Source organism: Pipistrellus hanaki (genome assembly GCF_964339955.1).
Source record: "Pipistrellus hanaki genome assembly, chromosome: 9".
In the NCBI taxonomy this organism is placed as follows: Eukaryota; Metazoa; Chordata; class Mammalia; order Chiroptera; family Vespertilionidae; genus Pipistrellus; species Pipistrellus hanaki.
In genome coordinates, this window is record NC_140511.1 from 42,420,084 (window position 1) to 42,434,117 (window position 14,034).

The following is a 14,034-nucleotide window of genomic DNA, read 5'->3' on the forward strand; positions in this document are numbered from 1 at the left end:
GTTTGATAACTTTGTGATCTAGGAATGGGATGTTTTGAGATGAGAGGGAAATAGTGTAGGTACTAACAGATCCTCATTACACCTCCAAATTTGAGTGGCGTGGGCCTGAAGACAAAGAAATTTGCACTGCTCCACCTAGAACCACTTTGCTACTGCAGGATGGATATTTTCAGGAGTGGCTGCTCTCAGAAGTCCAAGGCAGATGCAGATACCTCAAACAGAATGCCTGGGGGAAGCTGGGCTTTATCCTGAACACAGGAATTTATTGGGTTCCACCTCTACATAATGGGCAGTAAATCCAGCCAGACACAATCACAGCTGTATACCACAGTACAGATCGGGCTCCAAAGTTGATCCCAAGAGCAGACTGAGTCATTTATCTGCCTAATTCTTCCAACCAACAGCTTGAGCTTTTGTTGCTTACAGATACTATTATCCTAATGTGAGAGACCAGATGGTCGCCAAAGGAACCTTGCCATTATCGAGGATCTGTGCCATGGCAACCATGCAGCACCGTGAGGATGTGGGAATGCAGACCTTCAATCTCCCTTTAACCCCCAGGCTGGAGAACAGGAAAGAATTGAGGAACCAGTCATCAGGTAATTGAGGACTATTTTTGTTTTTCCCTTTCAAAGTCATTATGTATAAATATTTCTTTTTCTCTAAATCAGTGTTTCTTCACATTTTGTGGTATTCGCTCTTCTAAGAATCTGATTAAAACTGAGGCACCTTCTCTTAGAAAAATCTGTGTAGAATATACACTCCAAATTTTGCATACAGCTTTGGAAAATTTATACTTCCATACACTGTCTATATAAATGTTGCTTGTCTCATTTCACCTTTAAATTAGCAAGTGTTTAATAAACCCTTGCAGCCTAAATCCTAAGTATTACCATATATAGGTATACTCAGAGAGTTATTATTCCAAGGCAACATAAGCAGATGTGGAATTGGTGGAATATATTTAATATGAACTAGGAATTTACAGTAATAGAAGAGAAGGAATTAATTAGAATTTGAAGTTTTGAATTCTATCCTAATGGTTCCATTAGGATGACCCAACCTCCAAGTACATAACATAATAGATTAATAGGATTAGCCTATTAAGTTATGGTATAAGCTTGCTGGGGAGTATCTGTGAAACAAAGGTTTTATCTTGCCATGATTAAGACTATTTCCTCCTGGTGCTCACTGATCAGCTTGTTCTGTTGTTCCTTAAAAAAAAAGATGGTATGTGAGTGGTGTTTCACATGATAGTGGCAGCAGGGTGATAGGAATATGGATATAGAAACCTTTTAAAAGTTTAAAAGAAGAAAAGCTAGAGCTCATCTCAATTCTGTAAATAAGTAGGAGTTTAGAAAACCTGGATATAAGTTCTCCCTCTGTTAGATAAATAATTTTGGCAGGCAGTTGAATCTCTAAGCTATAGAATCTTGAATATAAAGTATAAATAGTAACAATTATTATGTGTGTTTTTTTAATATATATTTTTTTACTTCAGAGGAAGAGAGAAAGAGATAGAAACATCAATGTTGAGAGAGAATCATTGATTGGCTGCCTCCTGCATGCCCCACACTAAGGATAGAGCCCACAACCCGGACATGTGCTCTGACCAGGAATTGAACCATGACCTCCTGGTTCTTAAGTCAACACTCAACCACTGAGCCACACAGCCGTGCTATCTTTATTAATCCTACAGTACAGTAATGTGATTCTGACCCATGGACAGATTACCTCACTGCTAAGGACCCTTATTGTTCATTAGGATTATAGTGTTTATTCTCTTCCTTCCTTCCTAAGCAGGATTTGGGACTTGATAGAACAGAGATTCTTCCAACCCACATTTTTATTTTGTTTTCATTTTTCCTGACTCTTCAGGTTTACTAGATGTGGGCCTGAGGTACAGGCGTACTCCAAGGACAGCAGAGGGAGTTCTTGCTGGCCGAGCTGTCTCTATCTCAGTCCAGATTATCAGAGCCTGTGGTCTGCAAGCAGCAGCCAAGTAAGTTCCCTTAGAAAGCAATTTTCAAACATTTTTTCACTGCAGTCCTTAAGATATACAATGCTCGGATACACAAACTTTCTTGTGTACAATTTCCACTCATTAACCACAACTCTACTTTTTTTTTATAAGAAAGCATATAAGAATATAAGTGAATAAATATTTGCAAACTTTACTATTATTTAACTGTTATCAGCAGTTTAATTCCTTAACCTTGTCCAACAACTTTATCCTCAACCCTACTTAAGCACTTAATACCCACGGTCATACTCACACTCTCAAAAGATGCCAGGACGAGTCATTGCAACTCTCCTGTAACCTCATGTTCTGTCTCAGAATACCAGCTTCTATTTTTCTAGCTTGTTCACATTCAAGTCACTTCTCAATACAGAAGCCAGTTATCCCAGGAAAACTTTAGTCAGATCCTGACACATCTCTATTTACTTATTTTTATTAGACATGTCTCTATTTAAAACCCACCATATCATTCAAAGTAAAAGCTAGACTTCCTAAAATGGTGGTAAGGCCCCTCATCTCTTTTTGCTAGTCTTCCCTCTGCTGATTCCACTCTGGCCCTCTTATTGCTTCTGAACACACCAAGCTCATTTTCCTCTTAGGGCCTTTGTCTTGCTGTTTTCTCTGCCTGGAACACTTTTTCTATATATAGGTTTTTGTGATTATTTCCATTTGTATAGATAATTAATGCTACATTTATTAGCCAGTAGAATATAATAAAGTCAGAAATAAGTTTTACATTGCCTCTTATTGAAGAGAGGAATTATTGGTACTCTAAACTTATTCTTCCTTTGGATCTTCACTCTGGTATCCAGATAGCAGGTGCTCTGAAGTGAGCCTTCTCACTTGCTCGGTGGTTAGAGCACATGGGAGGCAACCAATCCATCTCTCTTTCTTACTTTCTCTCTCCCTCTCTCTCTCTCTCCCTCCTACTCTCTCTAAAAATCAATGACAAAAATATCCTCGGATGAGGATTAAAAAAAAAAAAAAGAATATCAATCCAAAGCAAAGCCCCACTTCCTTAAACACATTCCTTCAAATCACTTAACATGAGCCCAGTGTTATAAGTCCTTTCTGAGATCTTCTTATAAAGGTGCCCCATGATTCCCACAGCGTGTGTTCTCCCTATTACAGTGAGCAATAAGCCCAACTTGTTCAGTTGTAGTTGGTTCCTGGAAGCCTTTGGCTAAAGGACATTGGCCAACAACGAAGTATCTGTGAAGTGTCACTCTGGTGCACAGATGACTGCTGTCTATTCCACCCCCACACACATACACTCTGAACCCAGATTACTAAGAAAGCACGCTGGCACTGCCAAAAGCCTAGATAGGAAATACGGTCACTTAATGTTCTTGGCCTCATAGAAATGGTGGAGATGTTTTCTGAGCAGGCAAGCTGATTTTTTATATTTCTTTCTTCTCCTGTCCACTCTTTTCCCCTACAGGGCTTTGGCTGAGCAGGAACCCTCTCTGCAGTTTAGTGCCTCAGTAGGGGTCAATGCCTTTGTCACCATTCATCTCTCCTTCCTGCCCAAGGGGGAACAGCGCCAAACCCGCCCAGTGGCCTGTACCTTCTGCCCTGAGTTCTCCCATCACACGGAGTTCTCATGTAACTTAGTAACTCAGCACTGCAGTGGAGAGGCCTGTTTCCTGGCAGAGCTGTTGGAGTTCGCAGAGGTCACTTTTGCCATTTATCATGAAGATACCAAGTCAGGTGAGCACCAAGTGGCTCATCACAATCATAATTAAAAGGGACTCTGTTTTGAATGATATATCTTTCTTAGAAGATACATGCTGAGGTATTTAGGGGTGAGGGATTATGTTCTCTGCAACTTAACTTCTGAAGGGTATAATGAAGATAAGTAGAACATGTATTGACTGTGTGTGTGAGAGAATATAGAGAAAGATAAATGTGTCAGGATGAAAGTGGGTAAATCTAGGTGAATTTCATTGTAATATTCTTTTTTTTTCTTCCTCTTTTTGCTTGAAATGCTATTAAGGAAATGCTATCATTGTAATATTCTTGAAGACTTTCTGTATACCTGAATTTTTTCAAAATAAAATTATTTAAAATTACACACATACTGATTATATATGACTAATTTAATTAAAACAATATAAAGGGCATTTGATTGGAGCAAGATGATTCTAAAGCATCTTTTAACACTAAGATTTAGTGAGTATAAACGAAGTGTTATGTGAAAATACTGTAAATACAAACTCGTTAGTCAGTAGACTACCAAATAATTTTTTTTGTTTGTTTGTTTGATTTGACAGCCAGTGATATAACCAGTATCCAGTCATTAAAAAAGTATCTGCTTGGAGTAGTAAAGGTTCCAACAAAAGAATTGCTAATCAAGAGATCTGGTAAGGATCCTAGATTATCACTTTCTAATCCTACCTTTTCCCATTCACTTCCCTATAAGAGACCAACTTGTCTAGCTGCCATAAAATATGCAAAAGAAAATATGACCCTGTAACACATGCTTCTGAATTACCCAAAGTACCTCAAAAGTTTTCTCAAAAGCATTTTAAGCGCTGGCTTGTATTTCTCAGTGGTTAGAGCATAGGCCTACGTACCTAAAAGGGTCACAGGTTTGATTCCTGCTCAAGGGCATGTACCCTGGTTGCATGTTTAGTCCCCAGCCATGTACAGGAGGGAACCAAGCAATGTGTCTCTCCCACATCAATGTCTCTCTGTCTCTCTCTCCCTTTCTTTTCCTCTGTTCCTCCCTCCCTCCTTCCTTCACTTCCAACTCTCTCTAAAAAGAAAACAAAGGAAAAAATATCCTCAGGTGAGGATTAACAAAAAAGAAAAGAAAAGGCATTTTAAGTCTTCTCCTAATCATTTCAAAGTTTTTCTAATAAAGCAAAGAAGTTCATAACATCTTCCTCTAGGAAAGATAATGATAATGATACTACTAATAATAAATACAGTGATATCTATTACATTGTATAGCACTTGGTAAAATACTTTCTTAAATCTTGTTTAAGACTGGCAGGGATACAGGATCTTATACTTTTCAATTGATAGATGAGAGAAAACTTAGGCTACCGAGGTGATTGGCAAAAACCACACAGCTAGTGAGTGGCACTACTGGAAATCAAATCCAGATTTTCACATACTTTTTTTTGTTTTGTTTTTGTTTTTGTTTTTTTAAATAAATCTTTATTGTTCACATTATTACAAATGTTCCTCTTTTTTTTTTTTCCCCTCCATTGCTCCCCTCCACCAGGTTCCCACCCCACCCTCTGCCCTTTTCCCACCCCCCATTGTCCTCATCCATAGGTGCACAGTTTATGTTCAGTCTCTTCCTACACCCCCGACTCTCCTTTTCCCTAAGAATTGTCAGTTCACTGCCCTTCCATACCTCTGATTCTATTATATTCAACAGTTAATATTGTTAATCAGATTTTTTTTAATTCCCTTGGTTTTTAGATTCACTTGTTGATAGTTACGTATTTGTTGTTCATACTTTTTATCTTTATTTTCTTTCTCTTCCGAAAAAAAACCCTTCAGCAATTCATATAATTCTGGTTTGGCTGTGATGAACTCCTTTAGCTTTTTTTATTAGTGAAGCTCTTTATCTGGCCTTCGATTCTGAGTGATAGCTTTGCTGGGTAGAGTATTTTTGGCTATAGGTTCTTGCTATTCATCACCTTGAATATTTCTTGCCATTCCCGTCTGGCCTGCATGGTTTCTGTCGAGAAATCAGCTGACAATCGTATGGGTGCTCCTTTATAAGTAACTACCTGCTTTGCTCTTGCTGCTTTTAATATTTTCTCTTTGTCTTTTGCTCTTGGAATTTTAATTATGATGTGTCTTGGTGTGGTCCTTTTTGGATTCTTTTTATTTGGGGTTCTGTGCGCTTCCTGAACTTGTAGGTCTAATTCTTTCACCAGGTGGGGGGAGTTTTCTGTCACTATTTCTTTCAGTATATTTTCGGTATCTTGCTCTCTCTCTTCTTCTGGGACCCCCATAATTCTGATATTGGTTCGTTTGAAGTTGTCCCAGAGGTTTCTTACATTATCTTCAACTTTCTGGATTCTCTTGTCTTCTTGCTTCTGTCTTCTGGCTCTTTATGTTCCAAATGTTTGACTTGATTCTTGCGATCTCCCATTCTGTTTTTAGGACTCTGTATAATATTTTTTATTTCAGACAATGTGTTCTTTATTTCTTTTTGATCCCTTATTATTTCTTGTTTATTTCTTATTATTTCTAGTTGATCCCTTTTCATATCCTCATAGGTCTCTTTTATTTTATCGGCCTTTTCTAGGAAATTCTTGAAAAACCTTATAAGCGTGGTTTTGAACTCGCTTTTTGTCCTTCTTTCTTTCGTTTGTGATCTGTTTCCTTGTCTCGGCATTTTCGCAGCTTCCCTGAGTTGGTAGCCTTAAAAGTCTCTGTGTTCAGCTTGGATGGGGCGGAGTTTCAGGGTGGAGGCACCTCTGAGAGAAAGGTGCCCTCGAGTTTCACCCGCTACCAAACAGTCTAGGCTCCCCGCAAATGAGCCAAGAACTGGAGTTCAGTTCACTTGGAAGTGGGGTTGGAAGTGGGGTTCAGAGCAGTCTGGAGCTTTTGTCTCCTTCTCACTAGGGCAATCCAGCAGCACGGTCAACTGTCCGTTCTCTGCGTGCAATGTGCGTGCCTCTGGGACTTCCTTTCGCCGCTCCCCCAGGTTTCCGCCTTACAGCCCAGGCTCCCTCTGTATGAACCTGGATCCCCAGGGTCTGGCCTAGAACTGGGGTTCAGCACAGTCCAGAGCTTTTATCTCCTTCCCACTAGGGAATGCCAGCCAGGCACTCAGCCTCCCGCTCCTCTCCGGCTCCATCCTCTCCGCACGCGCAACATGTCTCCATACCTTAGGCTTTTACAGCTCCTCTGCTTTCCCTTCTGGTTTTTTCTTTCCTTCTCGTTGTAGAATTTCCAGTCAGTCGACTTTCCTGTAGTTCTGGGTAATGTCCATTTTGTATTTTAGTTGTATTTTATTGAAATGGTTGTGTGAGGATGCAGTTAGGTGTTACCTATGCCGCCATCTTGGATTTTCCCACATTCTTTTTTTCTAAATTATCTTCTCTCGGTTAAAAAGGACATGAGGTGAAGATACAACCACCAAGGCAGTTTGGAATTAGTGGTCCTGTCCTACTTATTACTAGCCTGGTGACCTCGACAAAGTGACCTTGTCCTCTGGGCCCCCCAGTTTTCTTAGCTCATGGATGGAGACAGTGTAAAGGTTGGAATTGATTAAATAGGATAATATTGACACATAATGCGCACTCAGTAAATGCTTTCCTTCTCTTGTCCATTTTCCTCCCTAGGGTTATGTAATCTAGTTTCCAAAATTCTGTCACACAGCTCCCTAGCAATATTCTAATAAACAGGCACTGTGTGCCTGACAGAGAGAAGTCTGTACAACTTAATAATACAGTTTAACTTTCACTTCTGTCACTTAATGTTTGTGATCTAGAAAAAGTCCCTTTATCTCTCAGATCCATAGTTTCCTCATCTGAAAATTAGAAATAAGATCAACTTCGCAAGATTATTGAACCATTCAATGAAATTATACATATAAAGGATGTTGGCACATAAGAAATCTCAGTTTCTATCCTGAAACTTACTGCAGTTTGTCAGGCAATAGGCACCATCTGGGAAATGTCATACTTACAAATTAGATTTAACCCCTTGGAAATAAAACTAGACAATTTGGAATATATCTTTGACTTTTTTTTTTCCCCCAGAGGTTTTCTAAACTGAACATTATATTTTCTTTCCTCTTGCTAATAATCTCAGTTATTGAAACACAGAGCAAAAGGAACCATCTAATCTAGCAGTTCTTAATTGCTGAAATGGTGTGAAATTTTGTGTGTATGTGCATTTGTGTGATTTTCTGGGGGTAATAGCAAAGGGATCTGTAACCAAAAAATGTTAAGAACTACTAGGTTGTGGGGAAATTAACAACCAAAAGGAAGAAGTTACTAAAACTAAGGCCATAGGTTCTTAGAATGACAAAGCCGAAAGTAGTCTTAGAAATCAACATATTTAGCATCCTCAGTATACGAATGAAAACTAGGAAGACTCAGAAAAATTAAAGACCTTTTCCAAAAGTCACAAAGCCATAAGTGATCTTTGGCAAATTAATTTCAATAAGTCTAAATTTTCTCATCCATAAAGTTTAATTAATGAAACCTTTCTCATAAAATTGTTGTAAATATTATTATACCAATCCACAGTCTGTTTTATATAATTGTGAAATCCAAAAAGTTTTTTATTAACTCTTTAAACTGCAAATCTTACTCAACTGACAGACGTCTTTATTTATGACTTAGGCAGCTGCCTGATTATATGAAGTTTTATTGGAACACATGCCTAATATTTACATATTGTATATGGCCACTTTCCACAACAACACGGTAGCTGAGCAGTTGAAACAGACCATATGGCCCAAAGTCTAAAATATTTAGTCTGGCCTTTTGCAGAGTAAGTTTACCAGTCCTGACTTACATGACCACTGACCATTACTAATATTTTGTTTATGTACTATATTATCTTTCTAAAATATGAAAAATTCAGAAACAAAACTGGCCCTAAGAGTTTCAGATAAGATACTATGAATCTATAGTAGGTGGAATGTAGACTGTGGAACCAGTTAGACCTGGATTCAAAAACTAGCTCTACCACTTGGTAGCTATAACAACTTGGACAGATCTCTGGGTTTCCATTTTCTCTCCTACAAAATAAGAATTCTTATCCCAGTTAATCCTCAGAATTTCATAGGGTTATCAGGAGGATGAAATGAAGTAATATATATAAAACTAGGGGGGTTTCTGACACGTAGTAAATACTCAATAGAGAAGTTATTATTATTTTGAAATCTAATTCCTGGACTTTAGTATATGTTCACTAAGTGACAGTTCCCTGGGTGGAAAACCTAGAACTAGACCCCACATCTCCTGATTGCTTGTCCCTTGCCTTTTTCATTATATTATCCTGTAGCCTATATAATAAAAGACTAATATGCAAATTGCCCCCTCGGGAGTTCCACCAACCAGTTCAACTGCTCACTGTGATGTGCTCTGACCACCAGGGGGCGGTGTGGAACGAAGAAAGGCCCAAGCCAGCAACTGGGGGAGGGAAGGCCCCAGCTTGCAGCCTAGAGCCAGGGGAAGGAAGACTCCAGCCAGCAGCTGGAAGGCCCTGATCAGCCCTAATTGCTGGCCAGGCCTAGGACCCTACCCATGAACGAATTTCATGCACTAGGAATCTAGTAACAACATAATAACATTTCGGGTCTTATGTAGTACTTCTCTTTGAAAACTTTTCTAAAACCATTATCATTTAATAATCATAACAACTTTGTCTGGTAGGCAAGATCAGCAGTAATTTTCCCATTTGTCAGGTAAGGAAAACAAAGCTGAGAGAAATAAATAGCTTACCCAGATTGACCACTAGTTTTGGGCTGAGCCAAGGAGAGAATTTAGATCTTTCAACTCCTAGACTTTGTTCTTCTACCTGTTCTCATTGCCTTTTAGTGGTCAGATGAAACAAACTACAATGCACTGTTCAGTATATGTTTTCTGTTCTGTCTTGGGCTAGACGTAGGGGTGTCGAACTCAATCAGAGAAGGGGCCAAAATCTAAAATCCAGCCTAAATCGCGGGCCGAATGGTTTACTGAACAGTCATAAACTGACAATGTCATAAACTGACAGCGGAGGGCAGTGATGACAGCGCGGTGCGGGCCACATTGCAAGGCCTGGCGGGCTGGATTTGGCCCGCGGGCCTTTGTTTGACACATGTGGTAGAGTGATGGTGGCTCTGGGGTGGATAATGGGTAAGTCTTTTTACTTTTAAGACAATAATTGAAAATATTTTCTCCCATAAGGGATCACAGGATGGTATCCTATTGTTTTACCAGAAGATGGGGCCATGCCTCATGGCTTGGAGCTCATGCAGAAGATTGTGGGTGGTCTGGAGCTTTCAGTTTCCTTCACCCATCCTGGAGACAGAGAACGGGTGCTGGAAGCTGCTGCACTATTGGGCTGGAGCTTTGAGAATAACCTGAAGGATCTTGTCAAGATGGATGAAGAGGAGCCAGCCACTGTCAGCATCTCCACACCCAGGCTCTGGCTGCCCCTCCATTGCGTGCTGCTTGCTGGTCAGAAGCACATCCATAAGAGCACATATTGCTACCTCCGCTACAAGCTATATGATCATGAATGCTTTTGGACTCCTCTCAAGAAACCTAAGGAATCTACAAACCAAAAGCAAGTCATAGTTACTTTTAAGGCATCCAAAAAAGCAGAAATCTGTAGGGGTCCATCACTGCTTTGGTACTTCAGGGAGGAGAGATTAGAGATCCAAGTGTGGCGGGCTTACGGCAATGAAAATGTGGAGAGGCCCCACAATACGGACAGTTGGATTGGCTCAGCCTATGTGGACCTGTCCAGACTTGGGGAGAGGACAGCAAGGACACTGACTGTCAGTGGTAAGTTAAGAACCAGGCTCAGCTCTTGTGGTTTGAGCACCTGCTCTATGACAAGCACTAGGTGAGATACCCTCTCAGACATTTTGTTAGATCCAGTAATCCTGTGAAGTAGGTATTAGACCCATTTTATAGTCATGAAAATAGAGGCTCACAGAGGTTGGATAACTGCCCAAGATCATAGGAAGTGTTCTTTCCATTATTGTGTGCTGAAAAATAATAGTAATTTAGTGATGCTTCTCATAACTAAAGAGATTCCAAAAAGAGGTTTTCTGGCTGCTTTAAAAAGAGCATTATCTACTGACAGTCTACCCTCATGGAATCACCACAGCTCTAAGAACTGGCTCTGTACTTAGTAACTATAGAGTACATCCAAATGCATCAGATTTTTGCACCTAATGTACTGCCTACAACATTGTAAGCACTCAGTTAATATGAATGAAGTAATGAGTAAATTTAGGGGACTATCTGTAACCACTTGTTTAAGAATCTGTATTAGAATCCTAGTTTTTAAAATACACTGAAAAGCATACCTGCTATTGAAACTAGGATATCTTTTATCTCTGGTTAGTATATTTTGAAATCATAAAGAAAATCAATATAGTAATACATTGGTTCACAGGCAGAAAGGAAAAAGGTAACATTTTACAAGTGGCATTATGTGCTGGGTACTTCTCTTTCAAACATTTGTTCAATACATGATACATGTACTTGGCCCTGGGACTCAAAGATGAGTAGGAAATAATGCTGACCTCAATAGAGCAGTAAATAAACAATTACAGTGAAGCATACAAACTTTGAAGAAGGTTTTCTCAGTGGTGCTAAGGGAGCACAGGGGTTCAGCATCTCTTTAGTTCAAGGACATCATCTCAGGGAAATAGACCTAAGTTTCAAAGGATTTAGGAATAAGCTAAGAAATGTGGGAAACAAGGGTGTTTTAAAAGGGTGTGTGTGGAGACACAGAAGCATGCAGCAGTTTGATACATTTTAGGCACTATAAATAATTTGGTGCTGCTGAATTAGGATACATAGGTTGGGAAACGATAGGAGATGAAACTAGAGAGGTGGACAAGAATACTGAAGAGTTTAGAGAGCTATGGAAAACTATTGTATAATGGGTTCTGAATAGAAGAGTGACATAGCTGCATACTAGAAAAAATAAGTCTAGCAACTATAGATCATAATGAATGGAGATGGTCAGACTAGATATTTTACAAACATAGTATTAATCCATCTTATGTATATGTAAGGTTATTTACCTACCTAAAAATAGAAAAAGACAGGAAAGATGCATTCTTCCCCCCCCCCCCCTAAAGATGTTTCATTGATTTTTGGAGTCGGGGGAGGGGTGCGCCGCAGGAGAGAGAGAGAAACCTCGATGTGAGAGTGCCAGGCATGTGCCCTGACCAGGAATCAACCGGCAACTGAGCCACACCAGTCAGGGCAGGAAAGATTGCATCTCATGCTATCTGAAAATCAGTTAACTATTTTCCTGAATTGATATGAGTTTACTAAAGCAAACTTTGGGCTTCTGAAAGAAATATTAGTGCCTTATGCTTTATAAATAAAATTTCATTGAATATCCAGACAGCCAATAAAGTTCATATCCCTGAATTTAAATCTGCCACTTATTGAAAAAGTCATCTTTACAGGGTACTTAACCCCTTTGAGATTCTGGCACACAAAAAAACAGTCAACACAAACAAATTTTTTACTTTCTTGCCTCCTCTGCCACCACCTCCTACTTCCCTTCCAGATGGTCTCCAGGTCTACTGCCAAAACATATTTAGTTAGTGAACAGGCTAAACTGAGTATCAGGACAGCTTCCTGATGAGAAGCCCTAAGAACAAGAGTCAGTGGGACATCTGGAAAAGAAGACAGGCCGCTCCTGATTTCATAAAAATCTTGGACTTTAAGTGGCTTCAGAAGTCATCGAAGCCTGGTTGCCCCTCAGCACATGAATCCCTTCCTCAACAGCTCTGCCTATAGTATTTGGCTTTGGCTTCAAATCTAAGCTCTCACTACTTTCCATTATTGGAGATAGTGTGTGACAAGGGTGTGGGGAGTGTTGTGGGAGTTAAAAATTTTCACAATGTATACTAACTTCACAGGTGTTTTTGCAAATTGTTATGTTGAGGCCTGTAGGTATCCAAAAGGAAAGAGGGACCACAAGCACCCTCTCTGAGCATCTCTTTCACAGTTATTGATTCCTGCTTGCTTAGGCATATTCTCCTGTATTCTCTTGCAGGTGTGTATCCTCTATTTGGACGAAATGCTTCCAATCTCTCAGGAGCTGCCTTGCGAGTTCATGTGGTTCTTTCCCCTCTCTCCACACACCCTGGGCCCACTCATGAGCTGGACTCCATGGACTACAGCAGCCACAGTGAGTCTGAGCCACTTCCCAGAAGGAAGGATGAGATCCAACTCTCTGTACCACCTGACCACCAGAAGCCTCCCACCTGCACCCAGGTTCCCTGCACCAGCACCACAGCTGAAGAGTGCCCACCCCAGGAGGGTCCTGCTGAATTGGATGGAACTTTTGCAGTCAGTATCCTGGTAGAAAGAGCAATGCACTTAAGCTTGAAAGGTACGCTCTACTCACTTATCCAGAAACATGTATCTTACTCCTCAGGCTGTGGTCATATCTTCACAGATCTTTCAAATCATGGCAGCATCTGCAAGAACTGCTAACCATCTTAATCAATAATTATATTTTTCAAGCCTAAAGCTTAAATATCCTGAAAGCCTTTCCAAACATAAGTGGACCTTGTCAGTTATCCTAATTTTGCATATCATAAATTTCCCAGTCCAGAAAACTGAGTATCAGCTTAAATACTTTTTCTTAGTTACCATCCTATCTAGTAAAGAGGGGAAATGCTAATTGACCATCACACCCTCACAGAGATGGCAGTGCCTACAGCCAATAAGGAGGGAATGTGCTCATTGACTGCCACGTCTTCAAAGATGGCGGTGCCCAATCGGCTCAGCCCTGCTGGGGCAGCAGTCATGCAGCATGTCCAGGTGGGTCCAGCTGCTCTACGCACCTGCCTCTGAGTCCCCCAATTCCCTCAGCCCCCCAGCCACTCAGGGCCAGCCCGAGGCACAGGCAAGCCTCAAATGTCGGCTGCCCAAGGCTCAGGTAACTGGGGCTGGCCAAGGTTTGCACTGCCGGCAGTGGCAGCAGCAGAGGTGTGATGGGGCATTGCCTTCCCCTGATCACCAGATCACCTCCTGCCCCTGAGGGCTCCCAGACTGCGAAAGGGCACAGGCCAGGCTGAGGGACTCCACCCATCAGTGCATGAATCTCATGCACCAGGCCTTGAGTAGGTCTATATTGTGGAAGATAACATAAAAGCCTCATGGGTTTTTAGGTTAAGTACAAACCTCCTCATAGATATGCTTATTGTTGCTCTTTAAAGGCAGGAGAAACCCCTGTACTTTATGGAGTTTAGTATTTACTTTTCTCTGGATTATTGTTACTTTGGTGGAAAAGTTTGAAAAGAATTGGTCTAATCTAAAGGAAACTCTTTTGATTGA

At 40.4% G+C, this 14,034-nt stretch overlaps 1 protein-coding gene across 1 annotated transcript in view; it reads left to right on the top strand.

Moving 5' to 3' along the window:
- C2CD3 (C2 domain containing 3 centriole elongation regulator) overlaps window positions 1-14,034 on the top strand; it is a 109,254-nt gene that overhangs the window by 52,066 nt on the left and 43,154 nt on the right. Inside the window, exons 19-24 of the mRNA XM_084893363.1 lie at window positions 427-599; window positions 1,879-2,002; window positions 3,462-3,730; window positions 4,294-4,383; window positions 9,898-10,500; window positions 12,746-13,084. Of these exons, the coding sequence (XP_084749489.1) occupies window positions 427-599; window positions 1,879-2,002; window positions 3,462-3,730; window positions 4,294-4,383; window positions 9,898-10,500; window positions 12,746-13,084 (1,598 nt within the window). The remainder of the gene's footprint in view (window positions 1-426; window positions 600-1,878; window positions 2,003-3,461; window positions 3,731-4,293; window positions 4,384-9,897; window positions 10,501-12,745; window positions 13,085-14,034) is intronic.